The following is a 21255-nucleotide window of genomic DNA, read 5'->3' on the forward strand; positions in this document are numbered from 1 at the left end:
CTTCCGGTCTGCACGAAGGAGGTCGCGCCACTTCATCTTCAACAGCGCCGCTGGCGATGCCAGCGCCGCTACAATGGGTCCCCGCAGACCACTCCGTGGAAATCAACGTACCTGATCATGCTTAATTTAATTATAGAGATATGGGAGAGACCTTTGTCCTGCAGTCCATGGAAGTAGTCAGGCTGATCCCGGTAATGCTTCTGTCGATACCGAAATCTGTTAAATTTAAGCATGCAAGTATTTAGACAAATTCAAAGGTATGCTGCGCTATTCACGTTTTAACTTTCTTAATTCAATCCCGCACAGTTATATGCGACAACCCTTGGTGTTCTGGTGGAATGTCTCCTTTAAAAAACTACGGGACCCGACATCAAGACGCGGTTCTGATAACCACTCTTAAACATGCCTCATAAGCTGGAGTTTTGAGACATATGACTGTGACAATGAGATGCTAGAGAAGCAGCAAAATGGGCAACACTCAAGCTAATGACAGTTCTGAGCTATGTGCCCCCAAAGCACCAGTAGTTCCAAAGCAAATTTCATCTAATATTAATTTTCGGGCTTCAAAATGTATCTGGAAAAGGGTTTTTATAGCTCTTCAAAGGAGTGTGCAGTGGGTGCGAGAGGGAACTGCCGTAGGAGCGGTAGTATGCTCTTATTGCGAAAAATAAATCCCCGTCTGAGTACTGCTTTCTGGAGCGGCCACAGCTGGCAAGGCTGAATCTCATTCCGTAACTCACTTCATCTTTCTCTTCCTACGGCGCGAAAGGACGTCTGGGTCTCCATTCAGATCGTCGCCGTGGGCATTGAGGCCGTGTCGGGAGAGCCTCACTGCTGAACAACACCCGCGTGGGCACGAGAGCGCTTCTTCTGCCCAGACGAGCAAACGGTAAGAAAACCGCTTTACGAGGGTCCTTCGAGCGAAGCCTGTCGGGACACGTGAGAGCGCGCAGCTGCGAGCGGATTCGTCTGCCTCTCCGTGACGGCCACGGCTTAGCAAGTGTGCGGTCAGTCAGTGTGCTCGGCAAGCAGCCGCAGCGAGTGAACACTCGCTCTCTGCACAGCAGTTGACTTTGTTCGGTTTACCCAGCCATGTACGGGATTAGAAGAGGAGTGTAAGCATGAAAGCTCCTGCGAAGTATTCATGCACGTTTGAATGTTCAAGGGTAAGTGCTTCCATGCAATATTAACAGGTGCTTACATAACCGTCTCCAATGTGGAAATAATTGAGCAGTTGCCGCTTCAAAAGAAATGGTAAAAGCACAGAATGTGGTATGTTATGTAGCATTCGAAGTCCCAAAGATGCACTCTGGCTCCGGAGAATGTCGTAGTAGAAGTCTGAGAATTAATTTTGACCACCTATACAGCGATGTCCAATGTAGAAAAAAATGCACTGTCTCGGTCAAAAGTATTAAGGCCATAGCACTCAGCTGCAGTGAAATGAATGTTCCTAGAATGCTCCGTGCAGCGGATCACTGAAAACTCAAGTCAAGCAGGAAGCCAAGAAGACACGTTTTGTTAGCATTTTAGGTCATTCGGCTTTTAATAGTGCCGTGATGGCTGTATTATGCGGCTGAAGAGAAAAGCCTTTGGCATTAAGACTTTTGACCAAGACTGTATTTTTAATGCCAAGCCCCGTGATGTGGGTAGTGGGATAACAGCGTTAGATAGCCAAAAAACAAAAAAAAAACGTTTTGATGCCACGTATGTTGCTGAACGCGGCGCGTATACAGCGCCAGCTGTTATAGCCAGACGCCCCGAAATAACGTGGCCGTCAGTATGAAATCGCTCAATGACGTAATAGTTGGTCGCGTCGATAATTGATTGAGGAGTCAGGTGAAGACTTCTAGGTTAACTCTCCAAATTTCGGTCCTTTTTCATAAAATGTTGTTAGGCAGCTATTGAAACCCAATTGAAATAACGAGAGCTTGTAATATGCCTATACTGCTTCAGTCAGCCATTAACATGTACCTCAGATGCAATTGGCCTTTCGCTTCACGAATGATCCGAAGCCGCCAAAGTCAAGTAATTAGACCCCTCACATATAGCCTGTATATGAAGCAGCAGGTTTTTGCGAAACCTAACTTTCCTTGGATCATAATTAAAAAACAATAAATAAATATAATAGAAAAAAATGTACTTAGACTAAAATGTAGTACAAGGTTCGGTTTGCTTTACAGATTACTTGGCGACTTTAAAACGTTATGAACACATCAAATCATTTCATTATAGCTTGTACGTGCTGGCACACCGCTATTATTTCTGATGAAAAGCCCTCATGAACAAGGAAACTTGAACAAAGTAAGCGGTCTAGAAAGTGTAATGATTAAACCTACACTTCAGCGCGTGAAACAGACTCTGTACTTTGTCCGCGTATAACTGGCTGTACCTTTGTCTCAAATGCTATCTGCTTCCATTTCCCCATGATTATTGCCGATATCAAAGAACAACATTTATTTAATGATAGTCAGTCTCCGAAGCTTACTTTATCAGCCGGCTGTCGGGACACACGATGCCCTCGCAGAATTACGATACTGTGACGTCGCCTGCTCTGGGTGATTTATTCGGCCGCTGCGCGTTTATTGTGGCATTTGCGGCCTTCCGTCAAGTGGCAGCCGTCTCTGCGATGTTTTTATCGGGCTTGGCAGTCCTGCACTGAGGCATCGGCTTAGCTCTCGGGAGACTGATCAACCACGATGCACCAATTAGGGCTTCCTGCTTGTTTTACTGCCTACTACTTGATGGGCGCCTTCGGTCTGATTAGATAGAGTCCGCCTCCATCACTCCGTCGAAGTTCGGTACGCAACGTATCTATAAGTGAGTATAGGCTCGCAACAATTTTTACGCGCCGTACAACTTTTTTTTTTTCCCACCCATGATAGGCCAACTGCACAGGTCTATGGCACGGAGTGTACTAGTTTGTTAAATTTCCCCTTTGTGATGAAAATTCAAGGCCTGCCAATATCATAACGCTGGTTATAGAATCGCAGCGTCAGAAATTATGCCTTTTGTCGTCGTAGCTCAGTCGGATCTTGACGCAATTATGGCGCTGTTTTCGTCGCCCTTAGCATCGGCGGCAAAGACGCAGGCGTGACGGTTAGCGAGGCACATCACGTAGACCGACAGGGGTGGTTCAAGTCAAGGCAGGTGACGCGCGCTACTTCCGTCCGCGCTCGGCACTGCTGTCCGCGTTGAGCACTGTTTTCTTTAGTCACTAGGCCTGCTCCGGTGAATCGTATCCCATAGCTATCTCAGTGACAGGTACGCGGGCGATGTGCGTTTGAAGCAAGAAATAAATGGCGTAGCTTAACAACTAATGGAAGCTGTTTTTTTTTTTTACATAAAATGTCCGGACTTCATCAACGAGATTCAGTAGCACTGTACTAGCGCGAGCTTTCTTTTCTTAGTGCAATACTGTGAGAAAAGGTGCCCTGTAATATAATAATGATTTTTCTCTTGAATGTGAGTCTTCGGAGCACGCTCTATGGTCCCATGCATAAGTTTTGCTGAACACCTCTGAAAAATATATTATGTAATTTGCATTCGTCCTGTATTTTTTTTATCTCGTTGTCGAGCTTGCGCTAACCTTTATACTCGTATTTTTCAAAGTGCATTCGCCACCTGACCCAAATTTGTTTTGTATGCTTTTTCCATCCTGTCCGTCTCTTGAAACTGACGTTAGTTAAGCTTTCTGTTCGTGTAGTAGTGATGCCGACTAGCCTGGGCTTTCGCTTCACGCAGAAGGCTGACCAGTCCTTCGCTATCACCTCCCCTCCTCTGATTCTCCTTTAAGCGCTAACAAAGATTAAAGCGGGGCGCCGGACCCATGCTTTCTTTCTGTGCTTTATAGAGGCCGCAACTGAAAAGGAAGAATGCTCGCCATTTCACTGGCCACTGCCCTTCTCCTCAAGTCTGCGACTGTCGTCCGTGCCTCTTGCGGCGACTGCAGATGTGCATGGGCTGCGCTTGACCTTCGCACTGAACGCCTGCGGATCCGACCAGGAAAGCCCATGCCACAAAGCACGGCCGTCGTCCCGGTGGCATGGGCCTGCTTCCAGAACCGCATCCCCAGCGAAGGGTAAGTGGCTGCGCAAGAGGAGAGGGCACGAGCGCACGGCCCATTGGGATTTCGCTACCAAGAAATGTTATGTCCTGAACGCGCACAAAAGCTGAACTGCAGCGAAGCTGTGTGCCCACTTTTTCAGATAATGCGGGTAAAAAAAAAATTCTGAGGGCACTTAAGTCTGCTTACGCGCCGGAATGCGAAAGGCATTGCCTCTAGGCATTGCAATTTTTTCGGTTGTTTTTAATTAATTTTGTTTATTTGTTTTCACTTTTTATTTCTTTCTGTTCTTTTTCAATAATTGATTTAATATTTATTTTGATTTTTAATTTTTATTGCTTTCACTCCATTTTTATTTAGTTTTATTTTCATTTTAACCCTTTATTCCTTTTTATTTTCTTTTTTTTTATTTTTTACTACTTGCCAATTAACGACTAATTAACTAATTACCAATCACCCATTACTTAGTAATTGCTAATAGCATATGGGTTATAGAAATGATGCCATTGATGACGTCATAGTGTGACAGATTTCGCTGACGGAGAGACAACATGAGCCATTAAAGGCTTCCGCCTTAAAATTCTTCCCCATACGCACTCTTGGCTCAGGTGGTCCTACCTCGAGGTGGAGTCCAGTCCGAGCGTCAGTGACCATATCCAGGCCTACGCTGCAGGTGCTCTGGAAGCATACCTCACACGCCAGCTCATCGAGTATCAGTGGACAAACATGTTCGGAAGATACTGCTACAATAACATCCTCTACTGCAGCCGGCTTCGCCGCTTCTTGAACTACAATCTCCGCTACTCTCACCGGCAGCAGGACATCCATCGGGACGCCGATCCTTACTGGCGAATGGTTAGTTCCTCGACACACTAGAATGGCTGCTCCCTCATCTGAGCCATGTGTAGAATTTTGTGAGATTACCCTAAATCGCCTGTGTACAGCTGACCGTTGCAATGTAGAGGAGACCTAAATTTTGCTTTTACGCTCTTTTGACTACCTCCGATGACCTTATCTCATTCAAGCTCCTTTTGACATACAGGTTCATTTACAAATGCAGCAGCTTACCGGACTCCATGACGTGTTTGAGTACCGAGCTCTGGATTTCAGAAACCGACTAAGAACAGCGTCCAGGGTCCTGTACGTACAACCTTATTGGCCCGATCCGCGAACGCGAATGGTTACATTTTCATACTCAAAGCTCTTATCTGCTGAGAATATCAGAGCAAGAAGCTGATTCTTTAACATTCGAAGTCACTGCCCAGATTTTTTCGATTAATGCATCATAAAAGACATTATAATTGGTCTAATTCACTTTGATATTGAGGAAGGCTGTAGATGCAACTGCGTTCGTGTTAGTAAATGATGGCCACGATCTAATGGAGTGCTTGATATGCTGACTTCATTAGGCAGTGTCCAATGTTCACGAGAGAAAAAAAAAATGATTTCGGCCGAAAGTAATGAAATGTGATGTGCCGACAAGATAGGCAGGTTCGTGTTAAGTTAATAAATGATGGCAACACGCGATTCCCCACGAAATTGGCTGCATTGAAAATAAGTTTAGTCAACCACAATTTCTAATACGCGTGTAAATAATCCGATAGAAATGACCAAGAACCTTAATCCAGTATGAAAAATTAACAGCACGCACAAATTAACTAAAAGGTCGCAGTGAACGCATTTCAGAAAAGTTTTCCTAGCACCAATTTTTTTATAGTGTGAATGCTCCTCACACGGCGAGAAGAAGGTATACGATTTCCAAATTTCTAGAAGAAGCGTTTTCCTTCAAGTGCGTATGCAGCAGATTAATCAGAAGTAGCTTTCATTGATCGTTGTGAAGCACGTATCGCCAATATAGCGGCGTTTTAAGCTTCGTGCAATAGAACGCCTGAGAATGGCTCATTTTAAGAAAGGGCACAAACGGAAAAAAAAAGTCGAAAGAATGTCTTGCTCACTTGCGGCGAACTCAAATTTTCAACCAGCGTATTTAGACCGCACCAAATGCAAAGCCATGCGGAGACGCGTGACGAAAGCTGCGACTTCCACACAGATTCCTTTCAGGTGTAGGAGACTTGCTGGAGCTGGAAGCGAAATTCGGACGAATATTGGACAGGCACTCGATCATGATGCTCACATGTTCGGCGCTGATCAAGATTGCGCCTGGCAACAGGGACATTTACTTTGCTCACACCAGCTGGTTCAAATTCAGCAGCATGCTGAGGACACAGAAGAAATACAAGTTTCCCTGGCGCACAATTGAAACTCAAGGTGAGACAGCCAATGTGAACTTTCTTCCGACGAGATGCCCGTACCAAGCGCTGTTCTTCTCCGTAGATAGGGGGGGGGGGCACGAGAAAGTAGTCTAGAAGATAGTACTACAGTAGGACCTCGCAAAACGAGCGTTTGCTGAAAAGAGTTGGCAGGGCCCTTTGGCGACCCGCCGATCACCAATAAAGCCAAGCATTCCAGGAGAAAAAAGGAGGGTGTGGGGAAGAGATGGAGGCAGTGCAAGCACTACATATGTACAAAACGTGTTCTTTATTTGCACTATTTTTTCTAGAGTTCTGTTCCACGCTGCTCTGTTTCAGTAACAAAGCAGCGAACTTCTGCTCAGATACGAACTCACGTAAACGACCTTATCTCAATTTTCTTCAGAGGCACATAAAATTTCTCACAGGGCTGTGGTTTCGGCCGAGTAATTTAAGAGACACTAGGTGGAAACCAAGTATCCGTGGTAGGTTAGTTGAGAGTGTACTGCACTCAAACATTAGCGAGGTGCCGAATGGTAGATGTTTTCAACGTTTTCTGTAATCCAGCAAAGACACAGTTCTACTCCGAAGTTATATGATGATTAGGGAATTCATCTAGTTGAGCCAGGGGAAGGTGCAAGCATACACTTTTGTAAACCCTGCAAGACAGCTATGGCCTAAAAAGGGACGTCATGAAATTCGGTCCTCTGCTACCGTTTAGCAAAGGCACAGAGCTCCAAAATTAGAGGTTGTGAAGCTGCTAAGCGTCCAAAAAAATGATCATGTGCAACACTGTGCACCTTGTCATATTCTTTTATGACTACCATGCGGCTGGCCCTCGCGGGTGCATGCTAACCTTGCCTGATAAAAAAATATATATCTCCCTCTGCCTGATGCGTCCAGAGCTAAGAGTAAACGTGATGAGCATTCTATTGAACACAGCGCATTGTGAGACATGCTGCGCCCACTACAGTATAAACCGCTCCATGTCCTGAGCTAATCGAAGCGAAATAATACAACAAATTTACCTGGACTGCGTGTCATGTAACCAAAAGCAGCACTTGATTTGAGATAATTAATTGAGAGAAACATCTGCTTATATTTTCATTTAGGCAATTCATGCATACTGAACTACGTCACTAACGAATTGCTGATCGCTTTATGCTTTGCGCATCAATTTGTGGCTGCTAATGCAACTGATCCGCTAAATAATGTTTAGGAAGGCTGAAAACCTTGTGGCGAGATCACTTACATGCTTCCCTCTATCAAAACGTAACCTGGTTTGATTATATTCCTGGGCGTAATAATCAAACTGCCGCTATTCTGGAAGAGAAGTTCGTCGGGTGTACTCTTTGCAGGTGACGTAATTCCCGGTCACACACTGACGATGTCGTCGTACCCTGGTTGCTTGAATTCCTTCGACGACTTTCACTTGACTTCTGCTGGTTTGGTAAGCTGAGGAATACGTTTCCGATACGCACAGTTCTCTTCCATGGTAACCACAGTAAAAGTGACATACGTCGTACTGAGTACGCATGCTGACGCGATCATCGCAGTTAACCGTCTTCGATGAAGGAAGTGCGTGATACTTACATTTGATTCACCAGCGGTGGCGTAACCTAGATTAGTGTCAAGAACTACGTCGCTCTCCTTTTCATTACTGCAACTTGTGCCTTAACTTTTTGATTCGTTGGCTCCAGTTAATTAATAGAAGCGGGAAATTTACGGGGCGAATTAAAAAGTAAAGTCAAAATACCTGTTTAAAGTTGCAGTCATGTTGTGCACCGATAAATCTATTTATTTGATTATCTGCGGTCAAGTTGGGCAATTCGCGATGTCAATCCTTAAGATGGTGCTCGGTATGTTCATGCAGGCACCTTGCTTTTTCTGTCATGAATCAGGGTGTTGTCCTCACTTTAAAAAAATCTCCTGGTTGTTCCTGACTGAACTGCTCTGTCATGATTCTTAGAAGAACGCTAATTTTTGCAAGTTTTCTGCAGAATTCTAGCAAATACAGCTGGCGTTAGAGAGTGAAACTGGATGGTTGAAAGTGTTAGCGTGCTAAAGCGCACTGCTTATCAGGCACGCATGCACTGGACTACTACCACTGAAGTCTCCGGTACCGAGCTATTATGACCCGTTGTTTCGGGCCAACAGGTCTAGATTTTGGATCCTGCTTTCATAACGCCTTTTGCGGCGTCATTAACGACGCCAAGCGCTTAAGAAATTAAAGGAAATCAAAGCACGCGGCTCACCAATATGCCATGTCACAATCGATGTCACTGGACGCTTTGCAAGTAAACGAGGAATAGAGTAAAAAAAATACCTGACACTAGTTATCACTGTTATGAGTTTCAATTTTCTCGCCATAATGACAACAAATGCCAAGCTCACGAGCCGGATTTTCATTCATTGCGGTGCCGCGTGCACGCTTACTTTCGAGTCAGCCCTAGGAGCACTAAAAGCACGTGGTTCTCGAGGCTGCGTAGCCCGTCGCAGATTCCTTTGGCATGAGCGAGCATGCAGGGATCCCCGTTGCATCAGCCGGGGCCTCCAATTGGCAGGCGGTGATGGAGACATCGCTGAAGAACACCAATCACCGCCTGCTGCTCCGCGTGCGACCCAATGCCGGTCCCCTCACGTGGGTGCGCAACATGGTTGCCAGCCGACTGGCCACCAGCGGATCACAGTGGGCGGCCATATTCACGAGGTTCAACAGTGGCACGTAAGCTGGCATCAAATTCGAGATAAATCTAATAAATGAAGGAATCGGATAACAATAAACGCAAGCCGCCTATTTATTCCCATCAGCTTGCCACAGATGCTAAAGTTAGCCAATGAAAGCACACTCAAACGTGTGGATTGACCTTCTGAATATCGGTACTTTTAGCACTTGCCTTCATACGTTTACTATTCGATATTGCATCGGCTGTAGTTTTGCCGTAGGGACAATGTTTTAAGGGTCCTGATTCGTCAAATTTGAAGGCAAAGCAAAAAGATGAGCGTTATGTGAACCATAACTTTTAAAAAAATATATCAAAAATATTCAAAGAGCGGAACGCAGTATCCAGGGTCTATGTTGCGGAAAATTGCATCATCTCGTGTACTCTGGAAATATATTCTGGCATTTAAAATATTGGGGAAGAGAAACAGAAGCAGAAGAATACCCAGAAGGGAGGCACAACATCGCTTTTCAGACTTGATTTAGTTTATTATAGCTCTCAGATCATGCTATGCTTTGGAGGAGGCACAGCCTTGTAGAGGACGCCACATCCGTGTCATGCTGACGGTGGATTTCCGTATATATGCAGGTACAACAACCAGTGGATGATCCTTGACTACAAGCGGTTCATGCCAGGGGGAAGCCTCCAACCTGAAACGTTATGGCTGGTGGAGCAGCTGCCGTACGTAGGACAACTGAGCTGTGTGATTTATGGGCAGATGCGCTTTTAACTTACATTGCTGTGTAAAGAGCTTCATTCCGATGGTTTAAGAATACCGACCACTTGTTTCCTGTGCTTTAAAAAATACTTTATGGTGTCGAGTGTGTACGTCTCTTGTACCGGACAACCCAGAATAGTAAAGCATGCAATCGCACAGGCAGCGCCATAATGTGTTCAACTAGGCGTGGTAAGTTTCTAAACCCTCTAAGCGGCAGCCATCAGGTAAAGCAAGTTTCAGTAAAACTCTGCATGTGCTCCATAAAACAGCTTCAAATAATTATGACATCGAGTTTGGTTACTTTGACATCGTGAGCATGTGCGTATGCATTTCTGACAGCAAAGCAAACCGTTAACAAGAAAGCATATAACCATCAGCAATATTTCATCAAGAGTTGGCTGAAATTGCTGAGCATCCATCCAAGTTACTTGGAGTTTCATGCACTCTAATTCAGACTATACAGACATCCGTGACTCGCATAAGGCAGCAAACCGATCAAATGCATTAGAAGATTGTAGTTGTCTTTGTAAGCTTAGTCTTCTGAAAACGAGATGGTGCAGCGAGTTTAGAAGAGTGAAAGCTCGCAATTTAGATTTTGAATGCTGCGATATCATTTTGAACAGGCAATGGTGATCAATTAATCGCCAAGACGAGAGGGTGATATACCACAGAATGGCATTTTGGCACTGATACTTATGCAGTACCACACTTTGGTCCGTTAGCGGGCTTCAATGCCTTTAATTTACGTTGTCAATCAATTTGGGTAAGTTCGATAAGGATTGCAAATCACTGATTCATTGCATTCACTATATATTGCCGCATCGAGGTGAGTATATTTAAAATAGGAGCAAAAAAATTAAGCTCCTTTTAAATACCAGTTCTAGATGCCAGACTTGCACCTGGTAGCTACGACTTTAACTGACTTGCGCTAAAGAAAGAGGAACTTAAATCACAAACTGCTCATCGCGCTTTCCTTCAGTTTCACTTCTTCATAAGTTTACGAATAATTGAGGCCCCAATTTGTCATAACTCTGAACCCTGCTTCCCTGTCAGAATTTAAGCACCTGAGTTGGCTGTTTTCGAGAATGTTCTGCATCAGGATTTTGAGCGAAGTGATTTTTCCTCATGTGCATTTAACCTGCCTCATTCAATCAAAATCTGAGAAGATAATGTCGCAGCTGTCCTCTTCGCTGGGTTCGTCGTCTTCGTTCTTTGCGATGATTTCATAATGAACCAAATTGTGAAATGCTCCCTTCAATCAATTGTCTTGACAAATGAACGGTCTTATTTCTTTTTGATTCCCAGGGGTATGGTGGAGTTTAGTGACATCACTCCAATTTTAAACATGCAAGGCTATTGGGGGAGCTACAACGAAGCGTAAGTAGTGAAATTTTTGCTGAAATCATAATGCATTTCTTTCTTTTATGTGCATTGCGAAGGAGTCGTGAAGATTTGGCAGAGCAAATTTTGTTAGCTGAAGGAGATCTCTTCCGAAAATGTCAACTTCCGCAGGACAATTGTTGAAGTTTTGCTTAAGCACCGCCTCACAGCCACCTTTCTTGCCTTCTGTAAAGCAAAACGAAACATTCAACGCATTGTGGGATCGGAAACAGTTCCTCGGATTATTTCGAAGCGGACGACTTTTAAAGCTTTTTCAGTAAAGGCGGTATCAGGTATTTAAAGCGGAGAAATTTTACACAATGTCCAATAGGCGGTACAGCGGCTCTCCTGTAACTTGATGGTCTTTGTTAGCCTGGGGTTCCATTTCAATCGATTAGTTTCATCCAGTCACGTGCCTCTTTGCGAGAAAAATCTTCATTCCATCTTTATCGACCACAGTGCCGACGAGCATATCTCAGAATAGCGGGCCTTACCGCACCGAGCCAAAGACCAAGAACTCGAAGAGTCAGTTCCGAACGAAACTGCTGTCGCATCGTTAAATTGTCTAGTCATGGCGATCGCGCATGATCTTTCCTTCTCGGAGGAAATGGCAACAGCCAAAGTTAATTGGAATGTCAGTGCAGTTCATGCAAATCTTCCGTGTCGACTCATGCAGCTGAAGACGTATCTGTAAGTATATGCACTACCTTATCGATGCAGGCTGAGGTGCACGAATCTAAGTTGCAAGTCGCCGGACTGGAGATATTGGGGCACTTTATGTGACAGTTTTCCAAGCATTATTTCAGCGCTGAATTTCTATGAAACATCGCGCCGCATACACACCGTCTTCTTTGTCCTCAGCATCATCTTCATCTTTTACATCATCATCATCATCAGCTATAGCAGCCCGTTTGCGTTTACTGCACCGCAGAATCCGCTTCCACTGACTCTGAATTCCGCGCATCCCACGCCATCTGGAGTTACCATATCGACACAGATTTCATAATACTATCTCCGATGTGCGACTTTCTTCTCGAGCTACGTTTACCATAATTCCGAGAAGTAAAAAATTCAGTTAAAAATACGTAATTCATTCCGGCTATTCGAGGACAGCAGCACAGTGCGTCTCTTTCTGTACATCAAGCAGGGTGCCTCATAAGAATCGCATGCGTTGGCTTTTTGTTCAAGCTACGAACGAAGAACATAAATTATCTCAAGCCATCCCTACGCAGGTTCCTGCCGAACATTGCTCTCATGACACGTCCTGCTGGACGGGAGCGCTCGCTGAACCACTACTCGCTCGACCCTCGGGCAGAAACCATGCGTTTGCTGCATCCCTGCGTGACGGACATGGAAACGCTGAAGAAACTTATGAGGTCTGTATTCTTGTTCCTTTGGATGACACGAAGGAAAATCAGCACTTCTTTCCGCAGCGAAGATACATCGATGAAGCCACAGCTTAAACCAATGTCTTGAGTGAGGGATGTAGTCTACTGAATCATAAAAAATAAAAGTCCTATGCTTAAACATAAGCTGCATATGAAGACTTGAAATGTGAGGGATATAGTGTGCTAAATCACAAAAAGTAAAACCGTCTTATGCTTAAACATAAGCTGCGTATGAAGATTTGAAAAGATTCAGTTTATAACTGGTTTACAAGTATATCTAGAATGTTGTTTGCAACGACAGCTTTTTCAAGAAAAGCTCTAAAACAACAACTAATGTTTATGAACTTCTATTCTCGTAGAAGTGGTGCCTCTTCTTCTGCAGCAGAAGCAAAAAACGAAGGTGCACAAAGCTGTGCTCCACGTTCTAGGTTATTCATTCACAATAAATGACGCAGCTAACTGGAGGAGAGCAAAAATATTTTCAAATTGGGTCTGCCACGAAATTGCTAATCCGTACTTATAGTTTACGGCGGGCGTAAGCAGTTGAACTGCCAATTATACTTGCCGTCGCAACTGAGATGTTATTCTCGTAATACAAAATGTCTTGCAGTGGCTGCGACAGGTGCAAAGAATGTAGTGCTAATACATGAGCTATTCTTTTTTTACATTTTTAATGTCAATTAGTAATAGCAGCAAGAAAGCAGTGCTCAGTTTTCTTTAAGTCCTCATTTTGTGTACTGTAAGCTATGCGGATTGAAAGTTTAGCTTTGAGTACTGTGCGTATTAAAATGTAAATCATCAGTTAGTTTCTACCCGCCGCGGTGGCTCAGTGGTTAGGCCGCTCGGCTACTGACACGGAGCACCCGGGTTCAAACCCGACCGCGGCGGCTGCGTTTCGATGAAGGCGAAACGCTAAGGCGCCCGCGCGCTGTGTGATGTCAGTGCGCGTTAAAAGGTCCCCAGGTGGTCGAAACTATTTCGGAGCCCTCCACTACGGCACCACTTTCTTCCCTTCTTCTTTCACTCCCTTCGAGAGCGCCCGTGTGCTGTGCGATGTCAGTGCTTGTTAAAGATACCCAGGTGGTCGAAATTATTCCGGAGCCCTCCACTACGGCACCTCTCTCTTCCTTTCTTCTTTCACACCCTCCTTTACCCTTCCTTTACGGCGCGGTTCAGGTGTCCAACGATATATGAGACAGATACTGCGCCATTTCCTTTCCCCCCAAAACCAATTAAAAAAAAAACTCCCTTCGTTATCCCTTCTCTTACGGCGTGGTTCAGGTGTCCGCCGATATGTGGGACAGATACTGCGCCATTTCTTTTCCCCCCAAAAAAATTTCAATTTCAATTCAGTTAGTTTCTGATGACTTTATTTCTCATATGCGGCGCATTCCATCGGAGTTACTCTTAAGGTTGTAGCAACACGCATTTGCCCATGCGCATTAGGTGTACCCGTCTCTCTACTCCGGATCTTCACTGCGACACTCCTTTGCTTTTTCGCATCGATACCCGCCTTTCGGCCACTGGTGACAATATTGCTTGCTTCTTTCCCTGAGAAAACCATTTGTCTTCTGTGGATAAGATTTTTCATATCCAGCATTTCTGGACAAAAGCATTTTGGAACGGAAAACCAGTTATGAACGCATTTTTTTTTCGCATAAGGCAAGATTTCACTATAACAATCAACATTAATGCAGATCACCCAACTGCTGTCTTGAATTTCTATTAATAATGCTATTAACATGCTATTAACGTTTCTGTTAACGTTTTTGCAATCGTCAGAAGTGTTCCCCATTGGTTTTCTATAGGAGTCTTAACTGTTCGATGCAACGAATGGCAAAATTTTAAAAGAAAGATTTTGCTATATATCAGGAGAATGGACCATTACCTTCAATACTACGGTAAAGGTATCTTACAATTTTCCAATTTCCAAAATTTTGGTATGAAATTGCTGAAAATGCCAAATTTTCAAACATTTATTTTACGGTATTTTGGCAGTCGAGCTCAGGGGAACTTTTAAAACCAGCACTGCAAATACTGCTGCAGAGCCGTATGGTGAAAAAGATAATAAAGGATCGACTTTTGTGGGGCGGGTATTTTTTATTGCGAAAATCAATGCATCAGTATCGGAGTTCTGGTCAGGCTAGTTAAGGTTTATGTGCGAAATTATTTCTTTTCAGTATGAGCTTTAGTGGGATCTGTTTCGTATTTGGTATTTTAAAAATTCCCTTAACAGCCAGTCCTACGCGCCTGCAGCATCTTTCTGCAGTGAAAAAAAAAAGATGCGGTCTCTGCTTATAACGAAGAAAACTCGTCGTACCTTTCAACTTGGCAAAGCAGGACTTATTAGTATTCGTGCCTCACAGCTTTTCGTTTCTTTCAGTCTTTAGAGCTATTATAGAAGTTCGAGCTAACCCTAAACCGTTTTTTGATGCCGGTTTCTTGGAAGGTACACGGCCACAAGCGGCATGTGTCCGCTACCGTGTAACTACAGCCGACTGTCTAGCAACGAGTACGCTTCCATGTGTCCCCGTTTCGACCTGTGGCTGCACGGTCCATCTGGAGGAACCGACACGAAGGTATGGCTGAGGCGCCACATTTGCGCTGACACTTACTGTTCAATAAATTTGTTTACACAATGGGAGCATACGTCACGTGACTGCTAGAGCAGAGCAGCCCAGTCGCGTACGCAAATAGAGGGTGATTACTTTGTGGACATTCTTTCGCTTCTAAACACATTCGACGCCCTTCTGTGTAAATATGTAAAATATGTAAAATTGTAAAATATGCAAAATATGTAAAATACGTAAAGTATGTATATATGTAAAAAGTTGAACGCATTGTTCATAATTTCTTATTTCATGTTTTATGTGCGCGAGATGTCAACTAGACGAGTGCTACCCAGCGTCACGGTTACATAGTAGTATGTCTCAAAGGAGCACAGTTCAAGCAGGCCGAAAAATGCGCCTGGAAAGTAGTTATCTGCTAGAGAACCACTATCGCAAGGGAACAGCAAAGCTGTTATCTATGTATGATACCCTCCTGTAAGAAAGTGAGGATGGATTATTTCGACAGAAATGAGCGGCTGAATGTCAAGCATCATAGCTCAGCGTTGTAGTTATTCTTTGCCCCTTCCCTGTTGTTGAAAAGTTTAAAAGTGCACGAGCAGACGAAGCCCCTTTTGCTTTGGCGACAAGAAACCGTCGGACCACCCGAAACAACCGACTCTGTACTGCTCTTTTTGTCATATATCAAATAGTCAGTTGTGCTGCAAAATGCAATCTGTGCTTTAGATACGTAACAATAAGATCGGAACAAACAATGTTACTACACCTGCGTGTTCGAAAGCCATCTTCCTCTTTCGTACAGTGAATAGTCTTAAGCCCGCTATATTTTCCTGGTGCAGATACTGGGGCGGATATAAACAACTGGGATGGCCTCTACCCACTAGAAAATAATTTTTTCATAGGAAAACCATTCTGATCCCCATTTTTTCGACAAAAAATCCAAGAGTTACTTCATTCAAATGGGACCCACACCCCTAACCGCCCCCTTCAGGAGTTACTCGTAAATCTTCTCCTGTGCAGGCTTCTTCTCTCCTTTAGAATATACGTTTTCTTTTTTACCGCGGGGGGGGGGGGGGGGGGGGGTGATTATAGATATGCAATAAGGCAATAAGGACTACTACAACTGCGTCATTCGACAAAGCAGTTGACTGCATGGACTTCGCCTTATGCTGTGGCACATAGCTCTAGCTTTCTTTCAAAAACCCAATATTTTTTTCAAGAGGCAAATATCCTGGGAAGCCATTTAATAATTTCAAAACGAATGAATGATGCATTGCACTATATAGCTAAACAGCCGAGAATTCCCTACGGCGAATCCCTTTCCGTACCATGTGCATCGTCGCAGCGCCGGTAAGTACCTAGGAACTTTGTATGTAGCAAACATTACCTGCAGCAAACATGAAATAGATATACATCAATCTTTTATAGCGCCGACTATGTGCCCTGACTTTCCTTTTAATTCAGGGATAAGTTTTTCCCGAGCATATTTGCTCCGAACAAACTTCTCTTTTATTCTTTAAACTCGGCTAAGATATCTGCACGTGAGAGTTGTGGAGCTTCACGTTCATTGAAACGCGACTGCTAAATACGGTCAAAGCTTCGTGATCGGCAGGAGGGTGTTAAAGACGCCGTGCATCGTAATCATGCAAATAACCGCAGGTAAAACCTTGAAACTAACACCTCACAGGCGCTTTTATTTCGCTTCGACTCTGACGCCGCCTATACGCGGCACTTCTTTCAGATAACCAACCACCGGCTTTTCCAGTCGCTGGAGTTCGAGGCCGTCAGTGGACCGACCTCGCAGGACACGCCCCCCTTCCAGTGGAGCACGAGCCCGTTCCGTGCGGCCGCGGCTCACTTCGGCCAGCCAGACACGTGGGACTTTGGCTTCGTCCACCACCACTGGGGAATGTGCTAGTCCTCGTTGCGGACTGCGTCCAACGACGAACCCGTCCTTCGTCGTCCCTGAGTTCGCTGCAGAAGAATGGGCAGCCAACCGCTTCTGGCTTGGCTCTTCCGTTCCTGGTTCTCTCTCGCTTTCGCCATTCTCGCCATGTTAGCTGATGTGAAGACTTCGCGACTTTTCCCGGAAGGCGGAAAAGGCCGCTTGAGAACGCAGATAGTGTTTCATTTCTCAGTGACAACAGCGACATATCAAACGGCCGATCTCAGGAAGCAGACACCGACTTCAAAGGCATATCCTCCGCACTGCACACTGCTCCATCGACACGTAACTTGACTCCAACCTTCCAGTGGCACTGGGTCTCGAGGCTCATTTCTTCTTGCTGTCGCCTGCGAGTTTGGAGAACTGTCCAGTACTCGTGCGCAACTACTAGGGCCCACAGGGCACTGCAGGAGAAGCAGGCCAGCCCCATGAACACGAACATGGTGACGTAGGAACCAACGTTGTCTCGAAAGTATCCTGGAAGAATGAAAATAAAAACAACTTTTGTAAACCACAAGGAAAACGGAGATTCTGAAGTAAAGCAGAACAAAAATGTAAAGCCTCAGCTCTTAACTTACCAGGTTACTTGTTCGTAACTAAAGGCGTCAACTGCACTGAACATTGCCCGTGTTTCAAACAGACTGCTGTCGATTTTTTTTTTGTTAATAAATACCCGTAATTTTGGTCTTAGGCCGAAGCATCACCCATGAAAGCACCGTCTTCCAAACCCACGTAGACAGCATGGATAAAGATTGCACACCCTTCTAAAAACGAACTTCCAGGCTCGCAAGAGTCATAAGCCTAGGCTTAAGTGTACAGCGTTTTCATCGGTCAGTAGAACATGGAACTTCTTTGTTACGGCAAACGATAGCAACGCCGTTTGCATCACAAAAAGTTCGATTTGATATCTTGCTCTAAATAAAAAAATGAAATAAATCGGCAGAGCTAAACATTGTCTCAGGAGAGCTACTTGATTCATGTGTTTCATTCGTTTGTGTCGCTGCTGAGAAAGTGTACGTTGATGCTCATAATGTGTGCTTTTCATGTTAACAATGTTCATGTTAAAACGATAGAGACCTTAGGCTACGTACCAGAAGCTAATTTCCTCAACTCAACTGCACACGTCCTAATAGCCTGCGTCAGCACCAACACAAGCATTTATTGCCTGGGGTCTGTGCCTTACGTTCACAAAGAAAGAGGCGCGAAATACGGGGGCAAAAGAGAAACAAACACGACAGGACCAGCGCCCCGTATTTTTTTGTCCCCGTATTTCTCGTCGTTTGCTTTGCGAATGATGAACCAACTAGCCCAAACTAGAGTTCCTCTTGAGTGCCTTAGGTGTATTTCATTTATTTCTTTCATGCCTCAGGACCGGTTCTCTATAAAATCCAGATTGCTCACAGCATAGTAATGGATGCGCACTGGCCAACTATTTTGATATTGATTGCGGCGAAATTAGGCAGCAAGCATCCATTTTTGTGACAGCTGTCTAGCGGGCTCAATACTGATCAGGCTGACATTAACTTGTCAGTAGATCCTTTAACATACCCCTGTTCAAAGCAATTGACAAGCTCAGCACAGAAGCGTAGATACTCACCCACCAGCGGAGGTCCAGTGAATAATGTCCATCCACCAAAGAACATCATCCATCCTGACGCAAGTGGCATCCATTGGGAACCGAGGTAGTCCTTTACAACGTTCGTGAACAGAACCAGCACGCTGCCGGTCGTGCACGCGTACAGAAACACAATGGCTATCAGCGACGCCGGCCCAGAGGCGCCCGACAGTGTCGACACCAGCGTCCCCAACACTGCGTACTCAGCGAACATCATCTGGCTGCGAGACAGGAGTCCCCTGTCCGTGATCCAGCCAAAGCTAGCGCGTCCTACGAGATCGCCCACGTTGGCGACATTGAGAATGGCCATGGCTGTCACTTCCGGCACACCCCGGTCGATGGCGTAGTCCACGATGACGCTGAGAACGGTGGTGTTGCAGTAGCCGATCGCTACATTGGACACCGCAATCACATAGAACATGGGCTGACGAAATACGTGCGTGGCTCTGTCCACAGGAGACAGCCGGTATTTCGCGCCTTCAGGAAGCGAGCAGCCTTTTTGCTGACTGCCTTTGGAGGGCGCTCGCTCTGGGCGCTGGGCAGGATCGTGCATCAGCATAAGAAAGGGAACCGCGTGCAGGGTGACTCCAGAGAAGATGAGAAAGGCACCGCGCAGACCGAACTCCTTGTAGCTCCAGCCGAACAGCGGAATCATGATGAAAGACCCTATGGCGGGCCCCATGTACAGAACACCCATGGCCGTGGTGATGTGCTGGTCGAAGAAGCTGGCCACGAGCGGGCTGGTCAGCGTGTAGTGAAAACTGCAGCACACACCTGCAAAGCAAACGGGTTTCGTTGGTCAGTCTAAAATTTTTACAATGGTATTCTGCCGACCACAAGATTGGCGTACTTCGGCCGGAGCGAACATATTCGAAGCAGTATTGCGCATATAATTTTATGAACGAATAAAGCCAGGCAGCAACGATGAGAAGAAGTGGAAAATGCTTGACTCCGGCAGTGCAGATAATGATGCATTCATTTTTCTCTTGCTCAAAGCGCTCGTCGTATGTAAAAAGAGAAAGCAAAGCCGCTGTGCTCAGCTTCGCATACACTGTCAATTTCCTGCTGGTGAATTGCCTTGCGAACTGCCGTTCTCGCGAGTGGTGAACAGCTTGATCATGCCGGTCTTCCACCCGAGCATTTCGTTCACACACATCATCAGACGTGCTCCCCTAGTCAGTCATATATGTATACGATAATTCTAGCTCACTGTGGGCTTTCTAGATCCCACTGCCGTCCACAGACGGACAGAGACAAGATTAAGTTGGGAGAGGCTAATCCAAAGTCTCTGACAAATCCGGAGACGCTGACTGCACAAAATGTGACCTACCAGCTTTTTTTTCGCTGATTAAAATTACCCATCATCACATTTTGCCTCTTTGAAAGGTCCTGGTTTGCATATCATGTGCATATTTTATGCACTGCTTTTGTAATTATGGCTTCGAGATGCGACGTATTTTCAATGCCTGGAGTGTACCATCAACCACTGGTTAGAACAACGCACACCCCGTCCCAACTTCCACTTGGCTTTATTCCCGCCGGCCGCTTCCATCCCGGCGCGCTTGAGGCATCCTAACGGCAGAACTAATTACGACCTCTGTGCTTGCTCATAGCCTAACCTAACCTTCCGAGTGGACTCTGCCCGATAATGAAATCGCTCTAACACGCCCAAATACAGCATTCATGAAGAAGCGCCGTGCGACGCTCAACTTGCTGAGAGTCGCTCAGCTGGGCTGGAGACAAGATCACACACGCTGTTGACCCTCTAGAAGGCGGCTTGCACGGCCCGGGAAAAGTCCAGACTCACGGCTCTCACTGCAGGAATGCCCACATTCCTTCGCCGCCGCGTGGCATGAATACCGTGTCACGCACAAAGGGTGTGTACCAGTTTGAGATAGTGGGGTAAGCTAGCAAAACATGCTGCCCTAAATGTCTGCAGGGCGTTAGAACACTACACCAACGGGACCTTTCTGGGTGCGTTTTCCACGCGTCAAAATAAGAAGCAGGATGCACATGCATAATGCCGTCCCAGTCGCACAATGCCGCACAACCAGTAAAGGTGTTGAAAAACCTTGACTTTAGCAAGCTTGGCCCAGCCGTCCCGATACCTGTGTAACGTAAGGTCCATATAATGCGACCATAAAATGGATCCCATCGCTAAGGCTGCAGTTGTGGCCTTCGTGTTGATATTTCTTTCTAATGACAGATGCTCTTCAGTCCTGCGGCTCGCTGCCAGAAAAAAATGCGGTACAAAATTAGAGACTCTGTATGCGTGCCAGTGTTGCAGTGCGCGAGTCTCGTGCGAGAAGAAAAGAACTGTAACCGAGAGTACTGCTTTCTGCTGGATTGTACTTTCCTTACCTTGTGCGACGCCCAACCATATGGAGATTTGGAGTATTCCGCAGGAGAAGCTGCTCACGGCCACTGAAGCCGCTGCTCCCAGAGTGGCGAGTATGCACAGTTTTCTTATTGCGACATGATGAGCGAGGAAGCCAGCTACGGGCCCTGAAATAAAAGCACCAAGGTAATCACAAAGATTGCGAGACTGACTGACTCACTGGCTTGTCTGCCTGTCCTGCCTGCAGGTTCATGCTTCTTGGCATAACA

At 45.5% G+C, this 21255-nt stretch overlaps 2 protein-coding genes across 3 annotated transcripts in view; one reads left to right on the forward strand and one right to left on the reverse strand.

Annotated features, from left to right (window-relative positions):
- On the forward strand, positions 1–17006 carry LOC144120601 (putative phospholipase B-like 2). Its single transcript, XM_077653172.1, has 12 exons — positions 1–889; positions 3851–4078; positions 4672–4918; positions 5106–5203; positions 6114–6331; positions 7671–7762; positions 8877–9037; positions 9624–9716; positions 11059–11130; positions 12366–12509; positions 14971–15100; positions 16830–17006. The coding sequence occupies exons 2-12, from the start codon at positions 3873–3875 to the stop codon at positions 17004–17006; spliced, it is 1638 nt and encodes a 545-aa protein (XP_077509298.1). The 5' UTR covers positions 1–889; positions 3851–3872.
- LOC144120602 (monocarboxylate transporter 12-like) overlaps positions 16756–21255 on the reverse strand; it is an 18526-nt gene continuing 14026 nt past the window's right edge. The window contains exons 3-5 of one of the 2 annotated variants that reach the window (XM_077653173.1): positions 21010–21153; positions 18631–19422; positions 16756–17510 (exon numbers count right to left, since the gene is read on the reverse strand). In XM_077653173.1, coding sequence (XP_077509299.1) covers positions 17257–17510; positions 18631–19422; positions 21010–21153 — 1190 coding nt within the window. In that variant the 3' untranslated portion in view covers positions 16756–17256. The remainder of the gene's footprint in view (positions 17511–18630; positions 19423–21009; positions 21154–21255) is intronic. The other variant, XM_077653174.1, reaches the window with a different exon arrangement.

Source organism: Amblyomma americanum, chromosome 2 (genome assembly GCF_052857255.1).
Source record: "Amblyomma americanum isolate KBUSLIRL-KWMA chromosome 2, ASM5285725v1, whole genome shotgun sequence".
NCBI lineage: Eukaryota > Metazoa > Arthropoda > Arachnida > Ixodida > Ixodidae > Amblyomma > Amblyomma americanum.